At 41.3% G+C, this 24274-nt stretch overlaps 1 protein-coding gene across 3 annotated transcripts in view; it reads left to right on the forward strand.

Annotated features, from left to right (window-relative positions):
• Positions 1–524: 524 nt before the first annotated feature.
• ZFHX2 (zinc finger homeobox 2) overlaps positions 525–24274 on the forward strand; it is a 36065-nt gene continuing 12315 nt past the window's right edge. For 2 of the 3 annotated variants that reach the window (XM_053468199.1, XM_053468209.1), the window contains exons 1-6: positions 1095–1324; positions 16021–18156; positions 18701–19254; positions 19798–20005; positions 22180–22251; positions 22693–22751. In XM_053468199.1, coding sequence (XP_053324174.1) covers positions 16062–18156; positions 18701–19254; positions 19798–20005; positions 22180–22251; positions 22693–22751 — 2988 coding nt within the window. In that variant the 5' untranslated portion in view covers positions 1095–1324; positions 16021–16061. Of the gene's footprint in view, positions 585–1094; positions 1325–16020; positions 18157–18700; positions 19255–19797; positions 20006–22179; positions 22252–22692; positions 22752–24274 lie in introns of those variants that run through there. The other variant, XM_053468191.1, reaches the window with a different exon arrangement.

Genomic DNA, 24274 nt, shown 5'->3' on the forward strand with positions numbered 1-24274 from the left:
AGTATCAGATTATTTAACCAATGACTTAATGTTTATTGTTTTCCCCCAAAAGGGTCTTGTAATTGTAAGTATGTCCAAGTATCTTTTACTGGATTGGAAGACCTCCTTAGAATTTCTATGCGTAGGGCATGGAAAATAAACTATTGGCTGATGATGATTAGGATGGTAAAAATGGTGCTGGCTATCTATTCATACTATGGTAACTGAGGGCAGTTGATCAAGTGATAATCATCAAACATGGAAGAATATAAAGTTTCCAGTCTTTTCCTAAAGCCTAATTGAATGGGGGGAAAAGCGACTAGACAGCCGTAAAGCAAATTTGAAAAATCAACAAGGATTAGGAATGGGAAGAGCAAAACACCTAAATGATCATATACCTTATGGCACATACTCATAGGCAACATACGCTCTACAAATGTGCTCAAATATGTTCAACGTTGCATTGCTTAAGGTTTAAACTTAAGGATGTTTTATATATCTTTTACAGGAAATGCAATTCTTATTACCCCAGCGCCGTAATACTACAAGCATTCCTTTTCCTGAGAGTTCTTTGAATTATTGCCCCTGAAATGAATCAGTTAATGGTGAGTACTACGAAGTTTGTTGATTAACTGCACATGCACACTCTCGCTTAGCTCTTCCTGCACCGAAGACCCTGGAAGGACAGGTTGGATGGCCTCAAATGTAGATGTTGGCCCTTATTTCGCGCTCTACGTTTTGTGTCCTAGAAGGTTACTGTCTCTCCTGGTCTCATTATGGTTTCTGTTTATTGTCGGTTTCTCTCCACTATTGCATATGAGAGGTGAAGGAACGGTTTCTTCTGTGTCTGTATCTTGACACCTCTGTTGTCCTTTAAACTGTCCTCCTGTTACCTCCCACTCTGTACACCCCTTCATGCCCAGAGCCGAGGAGCCGTGTCTTTACACAGCATCTCTCCCAGGCTGCTTCTGTTTGCACCTGCTCAGTCTCCCAGCACTGTACAGTGTGTGAGTGTGTGTGTCTGTGTGTCTGTGCGTATTGATTATTCCATTGTGCTGGGGAGAGAGAGGGAGAGAAGCTGTCTGTGAATGGATCTGGGAGAGAGAGAGGGGGAGAGGGAGAGGTGTCTCGGAGACTGTAAATCAATAGGAAAAGCCCTGTCCACACAGAGAAAGTACCTCACACCACAAAGACATTGATTTATTTTTTCCTAGTCTTCATCTTCCTTCTGTAAAGGGGGAGCAAGAAAGCCCGAGAGAGAGCGAGAAAGAGAGAGGGAGAGAGGGAGAGACCGCCTCCTCAGCATCCCTCAGACACAGCTTTATCCTCTCGCACCAGCTAAGCTGTAAGTAGCATTGATTTTACAATCTATTCCTGTTTTTTTTCCTCTCTCTCTCTTTTCGGCTCTCTCCCTCTTTCTCTGTTTCTGTGGCTTGTAGGTCAGGAGGCGATTGATTGAGAGGAGCAGATACATCTATATAAATATATATACGTACACTGTATACAGATACAAAAAATGTTACCCGTATACAATTATATAGCGGAATGTTTAAATTTATCCTTCCTAATATATTGGTATATATGTGTTTATAGGTATATATATATATATATACATATATATATGCATTCATCCAATTACAGTTACATGAATATCTATATATAAATTAGATATGTTTATATATATATGTATATATAAATATATATATATATAGGTGTGCAATTATATGTAGCAATTTTATACTCTGTATGTATAGATGTATGTATGCTTGAAATGTTTTCATATTTTTCTAGAAAATATAGATGTATATGTGTAATAGCTGTATATTATGTGAATGCTTTTATACTGAAGGCAACCAATTTAAAAAGGCATGCTAACAATGTTGCAAATGATAGGGGTGTGAGCCATACATATATGTTCATATGTTCGTGTCAGGGATATTGTATACACAGATGTACGCGGGTATGTAAGCACCGACACATAGCCATGCATGCAAACATTACACACAGTTCCATGGTCAGTCCTTTGCTGGGATGTGTGTAGGTAAACCTAGGACAGCGAGAGGAAGAGGCATAGAGAGTGAAAGATGCTTTGGCCTGAGAGTCCTTCACGCCTGTCCTGTATGCGCTGTGACATCACAGTTGTTGTGTGTCTGTGATTGACAGTTGTCCCTGTTTTTGGACTCGGCGCAGAATGTAGATGGCTACAAAAAGATACAGGTACAGAGGCAGAATAATACAGAAAATATGATGTGCAGCGAGCGAGCGGGTATATAAAGAGAATACAATTGATTTACAAAGAGTGTAATTCTAAGACTAAGAGAATGAACCCATATGCTGAGAAAGAGAGGAGGGGCAGATTTACAAGACAGGGTAATGTTAAGAGAGAAGGATAGCTAGAGCTAGAAAGAGGAGGAGCATGCATACATAGAGGAAGAATTATGCCAATAGAGAGGCCAAGTAGTAACGAGAGGCAGACATATAGAGTCAAGGAGCTATGCTTAAACAGAAATAAGATGTAAGGATATAATGGCATACGCTTAATATACATATTACCTGAACAGAATCCAAACAAGCAGACTGAAGGGGAGACGGTTACATTTTACAAAAGACATTCTTTGATGCTTACGGATGTACAGAGCAACACAGTAAGCACTCAAAACAGCAGATACACAAATAACACACACTCGGTCCATCGGGGCTTATTTACGGACCTAATGGAGTACATTGTGGTCAGATTTATTATTGAATAACCATTTTTAGTCCGCTTTAAATCCATTGTAGTTTTTTGGTTTTTTTCTTTGCACTGTTTAACACAAAACATATTTAGGACTATACAAATGTACAAGTCTTTCAATTATTACAATTTAACCAGAGGTTTGAAGCATCGGAAACAGTGGGACAGAAAAACCCTGTGTAGGCTGCTTTTCTGTCTCTGGGTAAATACGTCATGCATTATTGTACAGTTCTGCAGAATTGGTTGGCGCTAAGTGAAATACTATAATAATGATAGTGTACACTAATATACATATGTATAAAGGCTTTGAAATCTTCCCGTATCGCAGTCACGGTAGAGTGACAGAGATTAAGTAAATGATCAGATATGTACAGAGGGAATGCTAGCACTGGCAGAGTGGGATTGTAATTATACAGAAGCATGGGGGTGGGTGTAATAAAGAGGGACACAAGCAGAGACATGCACAGAGACATTAGATTTATGGAAATGTGAAATCTTTGATCAGTGAGAGAGAGAGAGAGAGAGATCAGTTCAGTACAAAGAGACTGAAGGGTACATACAGGTAGAGGGACACAGAGGGATGAGCTACTTACAAAGAGTAAGAGGGACCGGGACACAGAGAAGATCTGTATGCACAGGGATGAGCCTAAGGGCACGGTGTAGAGAGAGAGACCTATACACCAGAGTCATAGGCCATAGAAAGATCTGTGATCTCTTTAGAGGGGCACAGAGCGATTCGATTTGTTCAGAGACAGATGGACATAGAGGAGAGATCTAAACAAAGCAGCAGGGTGTCACACAGAAGGACGCGGCCTACACAGAGGAATGAGATCTACAGTGAAGAAGCATAGCGGAAAGAGTGATGAGAGAGGCATGGACAGAGCAATATGAAAGCTATACATATACATTGGGACAAAAAAGAAATGTTCTCTTTACTGAGAGTCACACAGACTCGTATCTAGAGAAAGCTGGGAAGCCAGGCATAGACGATCTTTATTGATGAATCAGAAGGTCACACAGATAAACTGATAGCTTGCCAATACACTTAGAGGGTGAGATAAAGAAACGGAATTTACACAAAATAGATCTCTGCGTGCTATCGGGAGGCCAAACAATAAAGGCGATGCTACAGGAAGAAATCTAAACCATGCAGTTTAATGTACAAAGAATATGTAGTGGACTTGAGCTGGTTTACATTGTAGCGCTTCTGAGATACAAAGTAGAGGTGCTATGTGATAAGGAGAATAGAGAGACAGAATAATATAGGGTAAAATACAGTCTTAATTTTAGTTTTAGAGCTTGGTTTAGTATGAATTTACTAAGTGCAGTTGTGCTATCTTCCACAGCTTTTTTAATGCCAAATATAATTGCCTGTTGTCTACCAGGTTTCTACCACATTTATGGCGTATTCTCCTACACAAACTCGCATATACAGATTCAAACTGTGCAGCACCCATTGCACAATAGCAGAAAACGGCAGATATATAATGGTCCAAGGCTAACAAGCGGTAGGATATGTGTAATGTGCAGAATTACAGACACTGGGATAAGGGCTTGGGTTAAGACACCAGGATGAGAGTTTGAGTAAGACTAATGATGAGAAGATGGAGAACAAAATGATGGACGCTGTGAGGGACCTAAATCATACACTAAGGCCATAGATGAAACATACTCGTACACCTGCCTGACTCAAGCAAATTATATAACAGAAAAAAGCAGCCATTTCCAAGAAGGGAATCATCATTTGTCCCCTTAGAACAGATATATCCAGAGTAGGACATACCACACTGTAGGCCAGAGAACCACGTCATCACATCAATAAAATGACAAATGTCATATTGCTTACTATCTGAGGAACAGCTTTTAGGTAGGTATAGAGATGACTAGAAACAGAAAAAATGAAGATATACAGTGAGGGCTACACGGAATGAGTGGAAGATAAAAGAGTAATGTTCATATGTGTACATAAGAGATAGGCCCTAGTATTCAGCTATATGTTTTTATTTAGTGGGAAAATCATTTAATAAATATATATGAAATAACATATAATTTGATGGCACATAAGAACCATTTGCCCCATCTCGTCCTGATGTAAAGAGTCACACCTTAATGAGTCCTTAGTTTCGTTCTAGATTCAGGACCATTCACATTTAAATTCCCTTACTGTACTAGCCTCTAGCAGGGGTAGAGAAAGTTATAGATAAAGGTGAACATATATAGATACCAAGAGAGCTAAAGAGGAATTAGATTAAAAAACAGTTGGACATATATCATGTGTACACGAAATAGAAGATATGGCAACCACATCTTTAGGTGTATATCAGCTACTCTCATTCACACATTTACTTATAAAAGTCACCTGGAAACTGAGGTGGGAAAGTCATTGTGAATCTCATTAAGGCAATTGTATTGACTGGTTACATAGCAAGATATTTCAAATGTTCCTTATATTCAATTATTATGGGGAGAATTCCACTAGTGTCTGCTTGTACTTGGTGATGCCACCAAAATGAAGACCACAACTACAAGCAATTATCCGTGGCTAAAATGTTCACTGTGACGGAAAGTAAATTCAATGCATTGTGGCTTTTTATGTCTCAGATGATGATGATGAAATTAAATTGTTTTCAGGAATCAAAATGAGTTAAAAATAATATAAAATAGGTTGTACTTTTAGCTGTGGATCTGTTAGACTTTGGAGTTTATGTGAGTCCATGTACATCATCCCCTGGTACTTTATACAATCACACAAATGAAATCTATCCAGATTGCTTATTTTCTATAACAATGTGATGTCAGCAGAAGTTAATCTATAACAGGAACTGCTCACATGATGTCAAAAGTCAGCACCATTCATGTTTAGATGACACCCACTGGTATTTCATACCCCAAGAAGATGCTATGGTTGCAAGAGGATGACCAACTTATTACATTTCAATTTATTTAAATAATAAATAAAAATAGTGTCCGGTTTAATATTACAAATATTTGATTGTGAATGTTTGCATTTTGTATCAGATGCAACAACGGGCAGTGTTCTTATTTGCAAAGGGAAAAGAAAACACTCTATACTTGCGTTTCATTTACCAGTTGTGTGAACCAACAAAGCCTCGTGACAATGTGATAATTTAACTTGTAATCCCAAAGTTTAAGATAATCAAAATAATACCCAGTATGTAAATCCATTCCAACACTTAATGGGAAAAAAGACTTAGTTACACTTTATTGGATTTTACTTTATTATTTGTATACTAATCGTGTAGTGTTTCATAATAGAGCAATAAGAATCACATGATTAAACTTTTCTAGAGATTTGCTTGCGTCTTCACACGTAGTGCCTATGGATAAAATCCCTGTGAAATACACATAAAGATTTGCTTAGAATATGTAGAATATGTAAGTATGTAAGGTATGTTTAAAAGATGGTGAAATAGACTGAGTTGGATAAGGTTGTACTTGGATACAATGGTAAGGAGACAGGTGGTAATCTTCTGAAAGATGGAGGAAGACACAGTCTAAGAGGGAGAACCAAGATATAAATAAATAGGCAAAGAGGTGATAGGAGGAGTGAAGTCCCTATGAACGAGGTAATAAGCTGATCATACATCCAGCTGATCATACATGCATATGCGGTAACATATTTTGGCCAGTCTCTCTGCCATGAAACCGGGGGAGAATCCAGATTCTGGGCGAACAGGCCCCCTGGTGTGCCTCTGCTCAATGGGCTAGTTACAAGAGAGATCTCCGATCTCCTTAATAGGCCCATTTCCATTTTAGAGGACTGTTGTGCTACATACATTTAAGATGCGGAGTGTCGGGATTTGACATCATATCAGCAGTGAGATCAGCAGCCTCGTCTGGGGCACTGCCCTTGGTCAGGCCGAAGGCAGCAGCTAAAGCAAATACATCACTGTTTACACGCATGAGAAGAATATGGCCAATAAAGGCATATCTGGGTCTGTCTGAAGCATCCTTGGCTCTGCAAAGTACCTGCCACAAAGAGGATACCCTGGAGAGTATTTGAGGCAGTTGTAAACAGAAGGGAAACACTTACAATTTCTGCTGATCTCTGCAAGACGCTGTATGGGACTTTAAGTACAGATGTGGCGAAGCTGGGACAGGTGCTGCTGTCAAGATCACCCAGGAGGAAATACTTCGGAAAGACTATTTTGCTACTGCAGTGACTGGTCTATATATATATATATATTTTAATCTTAAGGTAAGAAGACAACCTAAGTTACTTATGTACGGGTACACTGCATTACACATTAGATCGCAGTGAGGCTTTCTGTTCTTAGTAATAACATGAAATCTCATTAATTTATCCTAATTAGCCATTTTCACGACATCTGCTTTACTTATCGTCAGCTATTTTACAAGTGCATCTGAACACTTGTGGATTATGCAGTGCCTTAAATATATAGCTGCTTTTAGAATGGTAGAAATAATCATTGCTTTTGTTGTTCTGTTTTGTTCTAGACATTATATCTTTGCAATCTCTTGAAGGTAGCTTGTGGGAATCAGTATGTTGAAATGTCTGGTAAAATCCATGTCTTAATAACCATAGGTATAGCTAGTTATAATGGGTTTTATTCTCACCAATACCAACTATGTACCAGTTTGAACAGCTAACCACATAATGAATAGTTACATCACATCATCTACCATTCAGTGTTTAGGGAATAATCATGTTTCTGGATTGCGTTTTCTATTATGATCCTTACTGTTATATCTGCATAGTTAACAATCTTTATTTTTTGTCTTCCAGGTGCCGGCGCACAAAAAAGAAAAAAAAAAAAAAAAGTCTAAAATGCAGTCCCCAGCTTCGTCATATTATAATGGGCGTATAGCCAGCTATTAATTTGTAAGTGTGGCACAGCACGTCTCATGCCTTGCCTGCCACTGAGATATGCTCTATGTGATCATCCAGGCCTGTGATTTCACAAATGGCCTTTGCCTCTTATTCCAGAAGAAGCCAGACTGAAACAAAAAAATATATATTTGTGAGCAGACAAGGGTTTCTTCTTGTCTATGCAAATGTGTTGTGTTTCCATTTATCATTATTTTGGATTCTGTTTAAGGTACTAGCTATTCTCAACCATATGCATCACGGATTATGTATTCTATTCACTATAAAAGAATATTGAACTATTTTGTGTGGTGGTCTTTTTTTTAGGATAGAGAGGAGCATTACCTTAAAAAAGTGTCTTATGTTTCTTCTCAGACAGCCTCTCATTCATGGATATGCACTTTGCCTTCTAGAGGCATATGTTCTCTAAACTGTGTGTCTGAGCTGCTATTATTTAATGGAAATGTAATTGGCAACAATGTCACGTCCTACTCTCCTTTGAATCAGTCCACATTCATATTGAAGTTCCAGTCATGTCGCTGGCACAGGTAGACGCCTTAGTCAACCTTACTGATCAAGCGATATTTGTGTGTCCCTCTTCGGTGAAGAGTCAGCCTTTCTAGGGCTTTATGCAGAGTCACTGCTACCCGATTCCAAATACAATCTAAAAGCTAGCTACCTTTCTGCAGGTTTAATTTACTGGATACAACAGACTAGGGCCACCATCTGGAACGAGGCCCAGTACAAACCTAAAGACAAGATCCGCCCTGCCGCTTTCCACCACGCGGTCCTTCCGTTCCCCCTGGCAAAAACAAGCCTCCTGGGCCTCAAGGCCCATGAGGGCCCAGTCCCAGATAGCAGGCCGTTAGGACTCAGTGAGTCTGTTCCGTGTATTAGGTAGTGGTGGCCCAGTCCTGGATTATGGGCCATGGAGGCAAACCAGGGGGCCAGTTACAGGGCCTCATACATGGATACTGTTTGTACCTCCCTGATAGCGGCCTTCAAGCACACAGGAGCAAAGCTGTGGTCTCCGGGTCATTTTAAAAGGTTTAAATATGTTGTACTTCAATGATCCTGTTCTTGGATGAGCTGTGCCATCCCACATGATACTGTAAGTGAGCACACATCAACATGTATGTGTCCACAGTCAGTAATAAAACTACCGGCAGTTCTTTAAAAAATGCAGATGGCGGTTGAAATTAAAAACCGTTAGAGGTAACTGTTTAATCATCTGTGCAAGCATGAGCGGCTTTGAACTGATAGAAAGGGCCATGTGTGTTGGTATTTCAAATGGTATTGTTACCTAATTCTATCCCAAGCCTTCAGCTACTGCAGTTGCCTGCTATACCTGAAATTGCTGTCAAAACATTGTATTACTTAACAATAAAAGCGATAGGAATCACATCTTCATGGTGTGTTTTGGATGAAAATCGATAAAGAAAATGAAGCACGTCCAATTGAAGTTTTGTGCTTAAGGACGCAGTAGAATTGCAAACCAAATCAAACATTGTAAATTGTTAAAAAATCATTTAAATGTGCAGTTAACATGGAAGACAATTGACTTGCGCCCTGGGAAGGATACAGAAGGGCAGACAATCTGGCAAAGAGGGAGAGACTTGCGCCAGGGAGGCAACAGAATTTACATATACAGATAAGAATACACAGAAACATAGGATTCTGTGGCCCCACTACTATGCCTATGGAGAGAACAGCTATAGAGAGAACATTGAGAGGAGGGGATGGTGGTGGGGTTGGTGTTAATGTGCAGGAAGAGTTTCCTCTAGATGGTTCATTATTCGACTATCCAATTTCACGTTTTTTTAAATGCTTCAAATGTGACTGGCCAAACCAAGAATCCAGGTAGCCATTGCTGCTAAAGCATCACTTTTAGCACCTATGTTTTCTTTTAGAAGAAGCTCAGCCGGAACATGGCTACCTGGCTCCAGGGATTTATTAAGCCCAGCTCGTAAGGATATACAATTAGGATATCTGGTCATTAGCAGGGCAGGTTTTAAGGATTTCCATTCTTCAGCACAAATGACTAAATGCTAGATCATTCACTTTGATTAATATACTTGTGCTGCTCTGAGTTCGATATTGGCTTGTTAATGACTCTTCATGACCAGAGGTGCTTACCATTAATTTACTTATGCAACAGCTGTACAGAGGAATGGAGGGGATATTTACAAAGATATTTACAGATATATATATATATATATATATATATATATTTATTTCTGTATAGCCAGCTGTAGTTGCTCTATAGTGAGGCATAGGGGGGTTGATTCACTAAAACATGAGGTCCATGCGAGATGGCATTAACATTTCCGTTTTACATAGCAATGCATAAAGAGGCAAACCATCTTTGCCTGGATAATGCACCTAAATCAGCATCCGCATGTATGTTGGCGGTAAGAAAAAAAATATATATTAATATTAGTAATCACAGCTGGTGAGAGGAATAGCCCGGTAGAGGCACAGTGTATAAATATTGTATGGTTAGTGTAATCACTGTTTAGGCAAAGACTATGAAGAGAGATTCTACAGCAAATGTGTAATGCGATTTGTGATGCGAGACTCATGGCACTCTTACCGGGGCGACCTTCCATTGATACTGCTCTTCATTGGCATATCCACTATTCTCTTTCTCAGAAAGACATAGAAATAAAAAATAATAATGCTAAAGATGAGCTATAGACTACATTATAGGACTAGTGTAAGGTGTAAGAATGCTTTCAGATCTGTGTGACCCGTATATGCAATTATAGACGACCATGGTGCAAATACACACATTATGTATGGCAACAAAAGCTGTCACACATGTGGTTAGATTATTTCCCAGCTTTGCGTGTCAAAGGTGTAAGTAATGTAAATGATTAAATGTGCACATGTAGTGCTTTTCCTTAATTCACAAACACATATCCAATGCATTCCTTTCAACCTATAATACATCTCCCGTATCATACCTGTCATGCATTCTGACTCTCTGATACTAAAGATAATGCACACATACGCAGAACCATACTTATAAAAAGCAATTATGGTGCTAAATGTGCAGCAGTCAGCAAGAATATTCCATTGGTTCCATGGTGACTGCTCCACGTTTAACACTTTGCTTCAAAACAGCTTATTAGAAATCTGACCCACAGGGTGCATGCTTTCTACCTTTTGTACATCACATATATAGATACAGCTGCATGCCCATTAAGACAAGTGCTATTTACGGGGGTTTTAAATTAATGCCTCCCCCCTTCCTGGAAATGAACCTCTCAGGGTTCTTAGTTCTTATTGCAGATTTATATGTAAAGAACCTGCATATTCTGCAGTCCTGCTTGTCGCATTTTACCCTGCTTGTTAGTGTAGCCATGCAGGCAGCGGATTAACCGTTAGCACGACAAGGCCGATATGACTACAGCAGTAAATGTGAGAGAAGTAGAAGACCGTCCGTGCCGAGATCACTTCATCTAGGGTGACCAACTGGCTTATAAAATGTATACATACAAACCTTTCACATTGGGAAGAAAACACATATTTTCTTCCCAAACGCTTTACAGCATTATAACAGTAAATGGTTGCCATTTTCATCTTATTAATGCTGTATGGGTAGTATTGGCTATTTCCCACTTTTCTTTCCCGGCCTGGCAGCAGAACACAGGCAGCCTTGCTTATGTTTCTCCTTTCTTCCTTTTTATCCCTCTCTCATCTTCCCTCAGTTCCCTTTGTCTCTGGGAGATCTCCTGCATTCTCTCCACCCCCCACCATCTCCAGCTCGCTGTCACTCTGCTTTTGTCTTCCTCGGTCTCCTTCTTTTTGCCTCTAGTCTCTCTCCTTTCTCAGCCTTCATGTATTTTTCAGTGAGGTTTTCCATCCCTTTCACTCAGTTTCTCTGCATTTCCTTTTCTGATTTTAAATTACGTGACACTTCCCAGATGTTTCCCCCTCCGAGTGTGACACCTGCCTTTTCTGTTCTTTTGTGACTACCAAATCCCTCTGATGTGTGCGAAATACAGCAGTCATTTGTGTTTGTGACCAAGGAATTTAGGTGTAAAAAATGCTAACAAATTTGCTCATGATTTTATGTAGAATATCTTGTGTTGGGAAAACCCACTTTTTTATTTATTATAATCCAGTGTTGTTTGTCTGTCACGTATATATATATATATATATATATATATATATATTGTACATTCTGCAGGTTGTAAATATATGATTATTGTTTATTGATTTGTATAGTGCAACATATTCCGCAGCAAATATTATTTAAAATACATATCCTGCAGACATGGTTAAAGAACACGTACTGTTAACAGTCCCATTAATATAGTGTGTACACCCAGTATGCGTGCTGTGATAATAACCAGGGGACAACACCTCATTCTATAGAGGAACCCAGCAAAAAAACAGGCAGTTATACACAGCGAGGAGCGCTGCACACAGGTGAAGATACATGTATGTTAAATCTCCGCTTGTGGCTGCCATACAGTACCAGTAGGTATCGGGAGATCATATTTTTGTCTACAGACAGTATGTCGACACCTCACTCTCTTAACACACCGTTAGAAAGTAATTGTATTGATTTTTCCATCCTTCTTCACTTCCCCCCTTCTCTGCTTTCTGTGTGCTCTGTGCCGTCTCCTTTCTGCTTCTCCCTGGATGTCTTCCTGTACTCTGCTGTCTCCGGTCCGCTCCCTGTCTTCCCCTTCTCTAATTTATTTTCTGGATTTTCACTTGTTTCTCTTCTATCTGCTTTCACGTCACTCTGAATATTTTCCTGTACTAATCTGCTTCCTCTCTTCTGTCTCTTTGTATATCATCTGGGTGCCTCTCTCGACTGTCTCCTTATTTTCGCTTATGTTCCTTCTATTATGCCTCGCTATCCCCCCCTGCTCCCTCTTGTCACCTCTCTGGCGTTTCTCTCCATTTCACAATGTTTTTTTCCTTTACTGTCTCTGGACATTCTTCACATCTCCTGTCTTATCTTTTGTCTTCCTTGTCTCTCTCCTACTGGTTCTACTCTTTCATACCTACTCTGCCCTCTGCATTTGTACTATACATTTCCAGATAAAGCTTATTCTTATACTAAGCACACAATGACTATCATGTCGGGCTTCCTAACCCTAAGATTCACTGCATGAAAGAGAGTATAGATGGCTGCATGATAGCACACAAGAAGTATCCCAGACCACTCTAACAGTACTGCAGGGGTCTAGATGGATAAGCCCTAGAAAATGAAATGCAGTTTTATTCTTCTATATCACCTTCTGTAGCCATTAACTAGACACCAATATAATATCTAAATCCCGCTTGACCCTGCAGATGGGACACAAGCGAAAAAGGTCACCTCCTGCTTCCTGGCTTGTCAGAGTGACACTTATGAACACAGCCATTTCTCATTGACAGCTTGAATTTCCATTGTCAGCCATAAAGGCATGCCTGGTACACTGGAGTAATGAAATAACACCACTTGGGATTTGGGTTTCACTTCATTCATTCACTTTCTTCATTTCAAGATGTCGTATGTATGTTGTGTGAATAGTATGTGCAGCATAAGACAATTTAATAACTAAGGGACTGCGGTGTGGCTATTTCTTTTTATCAGGAACCAAATAGATGAAATGTCACCACGCTTTACTTTCCGTTAATCAGAGTTGAGAAATGGAAGATTCATTTGCTTGTTTGAACCGATTAAGATAAGCCGAGAATCCGAATATTGTTAGTTTATGCTAATTTATTTATTGTATTGGTCTGTACTGGGTTGGCTATCCTTATGTTAGCTGATACTGGTTTGTGTTAGGTTGGTTGTTACTCTGTTATATGAGCGATTGCATTGTTTGAGATCAGCTTGGTTACCAGGTACTACATGTGGGAGTTATAATCGTATTTTTTCTTTATGCAGTGTTGACTAACAAATTAATCACAATATGCCTAGTTACAGGGATATTAATCTCTGCGTTGGTCATTGCTTTGCTTTTTTCCATGCTGTTGATATTGATTGTTGCTAGACTGATTGGATGAAGTACTGGCTGGCTATCTCTTGTCGGGTGCATTGGCTTGTTATCGGAGCATTGTCTTCTTATATCTGTATTGGCAGGTTATCCTCGTGATAGTAGACTAAAGACGCATTGGTTTGTTTCTCCCATGTTAGGCAATTATGGCTCTACTGGAAGGTTACAAATATCTTTACTGATAAAGAGACGTGTTTGCTGGGTGATGCATATACGGTGTACAACACAGTGTTTAATAGCTGTTCTCATTTCACTACAATTCCACCAATCTATAAACAAAATTATCACAAGGAAATATAATTTAATCGCTGATAACCCCCATATACTATAGTGCAGAACCTTTGTCTTGTTGAACCCATGGGGAATTGACTGATACCCAAATGCCTCTGTTTATCATTGTGTTGACTTGGAGCCACTGTTATGGCAGTATGGCTTTATCATGAGCTGATCATGTTGGCTATGGGTCTGTTGACCTGTCATCCCCCTGCTATCCAATGATGATGTAAATGCAAACTATTGAGGGTTAGCTCCTGTGGACAAATAAATACCCTATTGGTAGGATACCGTACCTTTTCATGGTAACAGGTTGGCATTTTGCAGTTGACTTTCAGTGATTAGTTGACACCACACAAATATATTATTGCAAACTGATCTTGCTAACACCATGCCACTTCCTCAGCAGGTTAAGGCAAATTTGTCAGATTACTGTTTCAGTGGCCGAATCAGTGACCTGCGTTGGGGGATTATGCACATACCTGTTGGTTGTAACTTTTGACCAGTTATGGTGGATGGATTGATTGTTTTTCAGTGTTAATGTTGATTAGCAGGTTTTGAGTGGATTATCACACTTTTGGGTAATTATGAACAAATCACTTGGCATGATTACGACTTGTTATGTGTCTCTGTGATAGTTACACAGCGCACCTTTTTGGTTTGACACATTGGTAAGAGCACTAAGCACTTTTTGTTTTTATCTGTCACTATCCTCAGCCTTTTAGGCTGGATGGTGGTGAAGAACATTGTTATGATGCATTTGATTTTTGCACAGTGCACAGGTGGCCATGATTTTTTTGTATTGAAAGTATTTTATTCATACATTGAAAATAGCCACAGTGGAACCAGGTCCCCCAAAGATTCCACTTTTAAGTGATGGAGGTGTGGTACCCTTTTTTGGGGTCCTCCGTCCCTAGGTGACTCCAGTGGACATGAAGAACCGGCCCCTCTGAAGGCCTACAGGCCATAGAGGGAAGGAAGTAGTTGCATATCCCTTCAAATGAAGATTGGAGGTCTGGCTCCCATTGTGGCCCTTACTTGGGCATTTTATGGAGTTTGGAGTTACACAAGAATTCTGCAAAAACGTAGGAATGATGAAATACCAGGTTCCTTAACAGACTGACTACATACATTATTTATGTAACATTTATATGAGTATACAGATGTATGTTGGGAAGAGTGGGGCAGTGCAGGCGGATGGACTGAAATGGCAGCGTAGGAAAACGCTCGTATATTTTTACTGAGAAGGTTTGAGTAAATAGCCTGTGTCCTGAGGTAGGATAAGGAAAAATTATAATTGGTCCCCTAATAATTTAACTGGTCACAACTGCATTGTGTGGTTATTTCCATCCTGGCCTTTTTGGTTATATGTGTAGACTGTTTGAATGTGGCCTTCATTTGGATTATTAAGTGGAATGCACTTTATAAACAATTAGATAATGAGGAGAATTGTGAATGGGGGTCATTATTAATATGGCATCTCCGAGCTGCGCTATGTGGCAGGGAATGGAGTAAGACGGACCTGTCTCTCGTTACATTGCGTGGACTGCAGTACCCCATCCTTGCACCAGTGCTTCACCCACACCCTCCACACACTCTTTAGTTAATAATTTCCATACTCATTAACATGCTAATGTGCTCATTCTCACAGCTCTTTAATCACCTCAACATCAGACTCTGTGGGGAGCAGAGTTATAAGGACTCAAGGGAGGGGGAGGGGAGAGACCAGCAGTGCATGAATTAACCCCTTCCTCTTCTTAAAATACAAACGCAGCACTAACAAAACATTTATCTTGGCGATAAGCAGAGAACTAGTTGACCACCTTGTTAGCAGCAGAACATTAACCGAACCTTTCCATAACAGACTAGCAGAGCACCTCTTACCCTGCTGATAGCCCAATAAGCAGAGTAGCTACTAGCCCAAAACCAATTCCCTGTAGCTACTAGCTCAAAACCAGTTCAGTAAAAATGAACACCTTCTCTACCAGAGAGTTTAACATGTCCCATCCCATATAAAGAGACTCATTTACTCTAAGCATTTTGTTATAAATGCCCATGGGTAATGAATAGCCCTTTCTTGTCAGATGGGCAGCAGTTATTAACACATTTCCTGTACAAAATCATTACTTGTCTATTTCCTTTATCTTGTTAGATTCTCATATGATATTCTCTGTTCTCAGGGCCGTGTCTGAGATGACTTTTGCATATCCACCGCACAGCCATGGATGCTGGTGAATGCTTCCTCACCTCTACCGGGCAGGATGACAGGAGCCCCTGGCCCCTGGACCTCAATCTATCCCTTTGCCCGTCAGCCACCAAAGATACCCCCCTCCTGCCTACGTCTCCCTGTCCTGATTCAACCACCTCTTCCTCTGCTTCCACCACTGGAGGGGGCTACAGTGCTGCCAGCCCAACATCCTCTGACCTGCAGCCACCCCTTGTTGCAACCTCTGACCCACTTCACCCCACTTATCTGCCAAAGCTCATTCCTCCTGCAGAGCCAAACTCTCAGGAGGAAAATAAGGATGAAGGGGAAGCACTTCTGGGTCATGTCCTGTTCTCCAGCGATGGATCTGTCTACCTCCTGAAAGGGGATGAGGAAGATGAGGGAGCTCTTCCTACTTCATCCTCACTGCGGGACTCCCCTAATAGCACAGTGTTACCCCGTCCTCCACTCACCTCGTTCCGTCTCACCGCCACCTACCAAGGCTTTTGCTCTAACCAAATATCCCGACATACCTCAGCCAAGGCAGCCGATTTTACCCAAACGGCTCCTGGTACCTCGCCCAGAATCCAAGATCAACCCAAAGAAAAAGAGGCGGGGGAGAAAGTAGGGGAAGACGATGAAAGACACAGACCATGTGGGGAGTCCAAAAACACCCAGACAGTAGATAGTATGTGGATTTGTATCCCATGCCAACTCACTTTTAAACATGGAGGCAGCTTGGGGCAGCATGCCTCATGTATTCATGGCCTGGATCACCCTTATCAAGATCAGCTGGCAGGAGGGGAAACTTCGGGCATTGTATATAGCTCTAGCGGGCAACTTTTCATTAGCCTATTAGAACCAAAAAATCCCTGCAAGGCATTGGAAGTTGGCCAGGAGTCAGAGACTGTAGTTCAGTCTACCCCATATCTAGAAATCATTCAAGCAACACAAGAAAAGCCAGGAACATCAAATGAGTTTACTACTAAAATGAATCTCAAAGATACGAAAAGTCAAGATTCTTGTGATAGGAATCCAGATGCTAATCCCCATCTCCCCCAGGGCCAGATGCCCTTATCACCCTTAGTGTATCACCGCTGTGAACCCACTGGAACACACCACTCAACTGAAGCCAAAGATTCAATGCTCCACTTGGACGAAAAGAATGATGGAGCCATGTGTTGCCCAACAGTAAAAGAGACACAGGGTGAAGGTTGTGAAGAAGAGCGTGAAGATGAAGGAGAAAGCACTCTCCCAACTGCTCAGCCTTCTGACATCGCTGAGCAGTTACTTGCAAACCAAAGCTTCTACGTTCCAATGATGACCAATAGCTTTCCACAGATGGGAACTTTACATGGCACTGACAAAAGGGTTGACCAAACTGAAGCTGACCGTGGTGCACAAGCCCGTGATGACTGTACACCAACCTCAGGCCCGCAACAATTCCAAAGTCTCTCTCTACAGGGCCAGCTTTCGCTACTACACTCCCGCAACTCCTGCAAAACCCTCAAATGCCCAAAGTGCAACTGGCATTACAAGTATCAACAGACACTGGATGTCCACATGAAGGAAAAGCACCCAGAGACCCAGAGTCACTGCTCCTATTGCCACAGCGGCCAGCAACATCCACGCTTAGCCAGGGGTGAGAGCTACAACTGTGGCTATAAACCGTATCGCTGTGAAGCCTGCAATTATTCCACCACAACCAAGGGCAACCTCACCATACACATGCAATCTGACAAGCACTTGGCCAATTTGCAGGGCTACCAAGGATCAGGAGCCACCCCCAATACATCAACCCCTCCACTGGCTGCACCAGCAGTCAGCGTAGGACAGGTAGAGGGTGGTCAGATTTCACCCCCTGATCGGCAGCTGAAGCAGAAGGCATCATGGCACTGCAAGGTGTGCAATTATGAAACCAATATATCCCGAAATCTGCGTATTCACATGACCAGTGAGAAGCACATGCAGAACGTTCTGCTGCTCCATCAGGGGCTGGGAATGGGGCAAGATACCTTTCCATTCTATGGAGGTCCTCTTGCACCTGAACAGGGCCTAGATCACCCACTACTATTTAATCCAATGCCCTTCAACTCATCCAGTGGCCAAGGTGAGGACTTTGGAGAGAGTTGTCTCTAAAGGAACATGTGAAAGACCATTCAGGTCACACTGTGTATGTAGTAGACTTTGCTTGTGGGGTAATATAAGAATCATCCATTTGATTAACTTGATGAATAGCTTTTAGTTTGGGATGAAAATGTCTATTTACATCCAGGTCTCAGATGACAGTGTTTTAATTACCATGAAAGAATCATTGAGCTATATCAGGGGATTAAACAAAGTCCAAGAGGTAAGCATTTTTGATGAGTGGTAGAACTACAGGGACTGGAGGACTAATGCAAACACAGTAAAGGAATTCAAGAAAGCCAGGAATGTGTTTAGTACTATTCTAAAGAATTATTAGGTGAAAATGGGTGGACTGGATGGGGCAATTAGTCATTTTTTGCCGTTGCTATCTGTGTATCTATGTTTATGTGTAGTCTAGTGGAAAGCAGTACAAAAAGTACTGGGAGGGGTTCAGTGGGTTTATAGTGAGGTAGCAAGTATTTTTATGTTATATTTCATCCTGATTAATTCTCCCAATCTCCCTGCAGCTTGCAACCTTCTCGCTCCAGATTCCTCCTCAGGTCCCCAGTTCAGCAATCTGGGACCCTCCAGCACAATGTCCACACCCGCACCCATTCAGGACATACCCACATCTATGTGTGAGGAGGAACTGTCCCCTGCAGTATTCCGTTGCCTGGTGTGCCACTGCTTTACCACAGATAGTTTGGAGGGGCTGCTATCTCATGCCAGCAGAGGTCGAACTCTTCCTGAAAGGGAATGGAGGGAGGTGAGAGGCGACCTGCATTGCTGCCGACTCTGCTCCTACAGCACCCAACTAAAAGCCAACTTCCAGCTACACCTTAAGACGGACAAACATGCCCAGAAGTACCAGCTGGCTGCCCACATGCGAGAAGGGGGTGCAGCGCTGGCCGCTGCACAAGCCTCGGCAGCAGAGCTACCAATCAGTGGCTATAGCCAAGCATCATCATTCCCCCCGCTGCATGTTCGATGTAACCTGTGTGGGTTTGAGAGCAACAGCAGAGAGAAGATGCAGCTACATGTACAGGGAGGAAGCCACGAAGAAAGCCTACGGGTTTATAAGGTAAAATGTAATATCCAGAATTTACAATACAATATCAGGCCATGTAGTGTGATCAGTGTGATATACTGTGTAAGATGTATTGCACACATTTGCTTCTTAAGTGACATACTGTATATTATATCTGAATCTTATTTTATGTAACAGTGTGTATTATATCTCATTGTGGCTGATATTTTGTATCTAATACTGTACTGTATACAATACCGTACTGTATAGTGGAATATAATCTAAGACTGCCAATGTTTGTGGGGTCTCTCTGTAATACAGTACCTTCTGGCACATCTGCATGTCAAGAATGTGAAGGAATTTCCTTAATAATAATAAGAAACAGCATTTACCAAGATGTTTAGCTTCACAGATTGTAAGATTCATTAAAAAGGTAGAGACTGGCATTCTGCATACTGTCTGCAATGACCCGTTTAATGTAATGTCTAATGGTATTCTTAAGCTTAGTAGCGTTTTCCTTTGACATTAGCCAACTCTGTGGAGTATATAGTTTGGTGGAATATACATTAAATAACGTCTGCATGTATCCCTGCACAGTTTCTGCAGTCCATTGAAAGTGGAGGTACAAGGGACATATGTTTTCGGTGTGCCCCATGTGATAGCAGTGTGGGTTCTCGCCTCGGAATGATGTCACACCTACGCTCAACAAGTCACCATCAAAACCTTGCGCAATGGAGGCTGACACATGGGGAAGTCATACTAGAGGGGATCATCAGCGTTTACAGGAACACCCCACAGGAGCATGGTAGGAACTTGTTGAAAGCAAGGTTTATCCATTAAGCAGTGATCCAGAAATATATAAGTTGGTCCCTGACGTTTGAGCCTCTTGGTATTTCAAAAAACGCTGCATTATACATATACTTGTTATACTGCAAATCATTACTCAGTTAGTAACATAGAAAGTGACAGCAGATAAGAACCATTCGGCCCATCCAGTCTGCCCAACCTCTGAATACTCTCCTTAGTCCCTGGCCTTATCCCTATCCCACTTCTGGAAGGCTATTCCATGCACCCACTACCTTTCAGTAAAGTAATATTTCCTGATGTTACTTTTAAACGTTTGCCCCCTAGTTTAATACTATGTCCTCTTGTCGTGGTAGTATTTCTTCTTTTAAATAAACTCTCTTCATGCTGACTATGCTCTACTGCATTGTCTGCCTACCTTTAAATCCTCAGAAATAATTACCCCTAAATCCCTTTCCTCACACGTTGAGGTTAGTATAGTATCAAATATTCTATACTCTGCCCTTGGGTTTTTATGCCCCAGGTGCATTACTTTGCATTTATCCACATTAAATGCCAGTTGCCACAGCCTGACCATTTTTCCAGTTTACTTAAATCATTTGCCATTTGGCTTCTCCCTCCAGGAACATCAACCCTGTTGCAAATTTTTGTGTCGTCAGCAAAAAGACATACCTTACCATCAAGACCATCTGCAATATCACTAATAAAAATATTAAAGAGAGAGTTCTAAGGCAGGTGTTCCATCCTGTCCTCAGAGCATGGCAAAGGCCTTCACGCTGACCAGTACTGAACCGCTAGCAGTATGCAGAGAACCTAGCGTCCGAGGATTTATTGGCAATCAATGCAGAATGTCAATGCCCTCCTCACTCTTGAGTTCGAGTTATGAAGGCTACCTATAAACATTGACCCCTTTTTATGCATTCTGCCCTCAATGTCTCCCCCTCTTTCTTTTGTATCATTGTTCCATTCCCCTTTTTTTATCTTGTTACATGCTCCTTTCTCCTTTCCTCCCTCCCTCACTACCCCTCCTTCCTCCCTGGCTTTCTGCCCATCTCCTGATCAATATTTTATGATTTTGGCGGCTGTTGAATGGTGTTAAAGAACTTTAACACTTTAATTAGCTGAAACGGGAATAAATTCCCTGCAACTGTCAATTTTCAGTATAATCGTTTATCTGGTGACACTACGCCTGTCCTCACACGGAGTGCTCCGTCTCTCCGACTGCCTCTGTGCTTCGTAGTGCCCGTTCTCCCGGCCTCTCTGAATATCTGAGCCTTGTCAGACCACGCGCCTCCGTTTTTAAATGATTATCCTTCTGTCTCAATGGTCATATAATTGCTTTCTGCTTTTCAAATTACCTGGCTGTCTGTGCAGTTTGTGTGAAAATGTGTATGTAGTGTTCATGTATGATCATGTGGCAAAGTACTCTTGGTGTGCGTGTTTGATGTGTGAGTGTGCTATGTGTAAGCGTGTCATAGGACCATGTTAATGGTTTGCACACGTATGGGTGAAAGTGTTATGTCAGCTTCTTTACCTGAAAGGACTAGTCTCCAAGTGTTTTAATTTTTATTATTTTTTTAAATAGTGGACTCCAAAGCATGAAAATTCTTGCATGCATTCTTACTGGAGTTAGACAATTAAACTAACTTTCCTCCTCCCCCTGGCTGCCTTGACAAAACAGTTAGTTTAAGCAGGAAGCATACTTAAGTACACTTATTGCACATACCCTGTAGGGTCTGAAATAGATGGACAAAGCCAATCATATTTAAGTTAGATGAATATTCAGCAATCACACTTGTGATTGGCTGCTGTTCCTGCCATTGATTTCAGTATGAGCGGAGCATGTGCAGGAAGTATACTTAAGTACCTTTCCTGCTTTCAGTAGAGGCAGCTCCCAGAAACGAAATAATGTATCTGCCGATTTGCATGCGGTAAAAACGCATTGCAGAATGGACCCCAATGGAGGGCCTGAGTGGTCCTTCAGTAATGATAATCCGAATTTTGTATTCACTATCGTGAGTATTATACTAAAGCTGTTCATTGAATATTGTATTACAGGTGATGCTAACAGTAATTATTTAAGGATCACTTTCTATGTATTAAAATTGTGTGTGCATTAATGTATGCTGCAGGTCTATTCTTTCTTTAATAAATGGATGCTTTTTTTTTTGTTAGTTAAAATTCAGAAATCAACAGAACCGGCTTCAAAACCAGAACCAGATGAGGAGAGCACAGACACGTCCAAAGGTAAGACAGCAGCACTAGTCTACATTCACATATAATGGGTGAATCTCCTACCTCAATTCTACTTTAAAGAAATAGCGACTATTTGCCCAAACCTTAAAACCTTTAACGATTGTAACCTCTTGGCCAAAAATGCATGATTTCACACAGTTTGGATTGTTTATTTCACATCCAAAGTATACATTTATTGAACCTTTCCCAATCTATTAGAGCTATAACCCCTTACACCTGTGGGCTTTTGCTCTCAGTCTGCCCGATTTAAATATCTTGTAGTCACAGGCTATTGTACCATCGGCTTCCACTTCATCTCTCTGCAAACATGCTATCTCCACAATCTCCTGTTCTTGTTGGCCAGTATTCTGCACCGTTAACCCTTGCTCAGTGTGTAGGACTTATCTATGTCAGTGGCAGATAACTAGGTTAACTCTTGATTTCTCAATTTAGTTTCTACACAGGATGAGACACCGAAGACTACGTGTGAGAATACTAGTGAAGGCACAACGGTACGTGTCCAACTGGGTCGCACAAGTGTCACCAAGTGGACCACATGGTTTGAGTACTAGGAGAGACCCGATCCATTAGTGTTCCAGACTTCCAGCTAACCTCATACTTATTTTCACTCAAGTTTAACATTTTACCGAGGGTGCAAACGTATTATTTGTCCCAAAAAACCCAAAACAAATAGTAATCTACTTTCATCAAACCCATCGGAGAAAAAATAAACTGTTAGCGTCAGACTGTATGCAGGTCACAACAGAAACCACACACCCGTGCTAAAAAAAACCCAGCTTCTTAAAGCAGCGTTCTGTTTGTTCCCTTGTTAATGGCTTCCCCTGATTGTAGCCGTGGTTGTTTAATTACAAGAGTTTAAACTAGTTCTACTGGAAATACACATTAAATAAAGTGTTTGATTCTAAGTGTAATACTAGTTACAACTGCTCACTAGTTCCAGCATGTCCCGGCTCCTGTCATATGTTTTGCGTTAAACAGGAGCTGCAGGAAGTGAGACATATTTCCCAGGGAGGGGGGCTGGGCAGCTCAGGGTTAAACATGGGCCCAAGTCTGTAACTCCCAGCAGGGGAGGAGATAGGAGGGGATTTGTTTACCAGCTAGGCCGAAAGAAGGAAAGAACTAGAAAAAGGGGAGAAAGAATGAAATAAATGTAACAAAAAAAAAAGACAGGAAAGCAAGGAAGAGGAGAAAGCTATTGCAGGACCGCGGAAGAGGAGGAAGTACTGAAAAAGAGACACAGCAGAGAGAAAGGGACAAAAAGGCTCATAATACAGAGGTGGCGAACGAGGAAGAGCTGTGGGGGTGAGAGATAATGAGCAAGAAAGTGAGGGGAGTGAACTAGAAAGGACAAGAAAGAAGAATACAGGTGAAGCTGAGCTGGGGACAAGTGACGGGTGGGAGAGCGTTTTTAGAGAAAGCTAGAATTAAGGGTAAGAAAGGGGAGGGACGGGGGCTGAAGTGAGGTTCACCTAGATGGGTGATGGTGCAGGTTTCACCAACCTGGAAATGGAAGATGAGTTTATTGTATACAGAATGGTAAGTAGTCTGAAGAATAAACAAACAGAACACATGGGGCATGCGTGCATGTACAGAAATTCCAGAACAATGACACACATATACTATGCAACACGTAACGGCAAAAAGTAACACGTTCATAGAACGGATAGGACCCGTCTGTAACCCCCTCTGCTAACAAAATCTGTAACAAAATGCAGCCATGCAATATGTATTAACAGACATCAACAAAGATCGTGCTGCTTGCCTACAAAGCTAACAGTCTATTTCAGAAACCGCAAACACGCATATAACACCCAAATAACTCCTCTACAATCTTATCTATGACGCTAAATATTCAGCGCAAGACCCCCTCCTATTTACATAAACACAGAATCAGCTTCCTAACCACATGCTAGACATACCTCTTTATATGGGCTGGTACATATGATGCAAATCTAATTAAGAACTTTGTTGTACTTGGCTCATGTGGACACCGTCACCGTGACAGCATTAGATT

Source organism: Spea bombifrons, chromosome 1, assembly GCF_027358695.1.
Source record: "Spea bombifrons isolate aSpeBom1 chromosome 1, aSpeBom1.2.pri, whole genome shotgun sequence".
In the NCBI taxonomy this organism is placed as follows: domain Eukaryota; kingdom Metazoa; phylum Chordata; class Amphibia; order Anura; family Pelobatidae; genus Spea; species Spea bombifrons.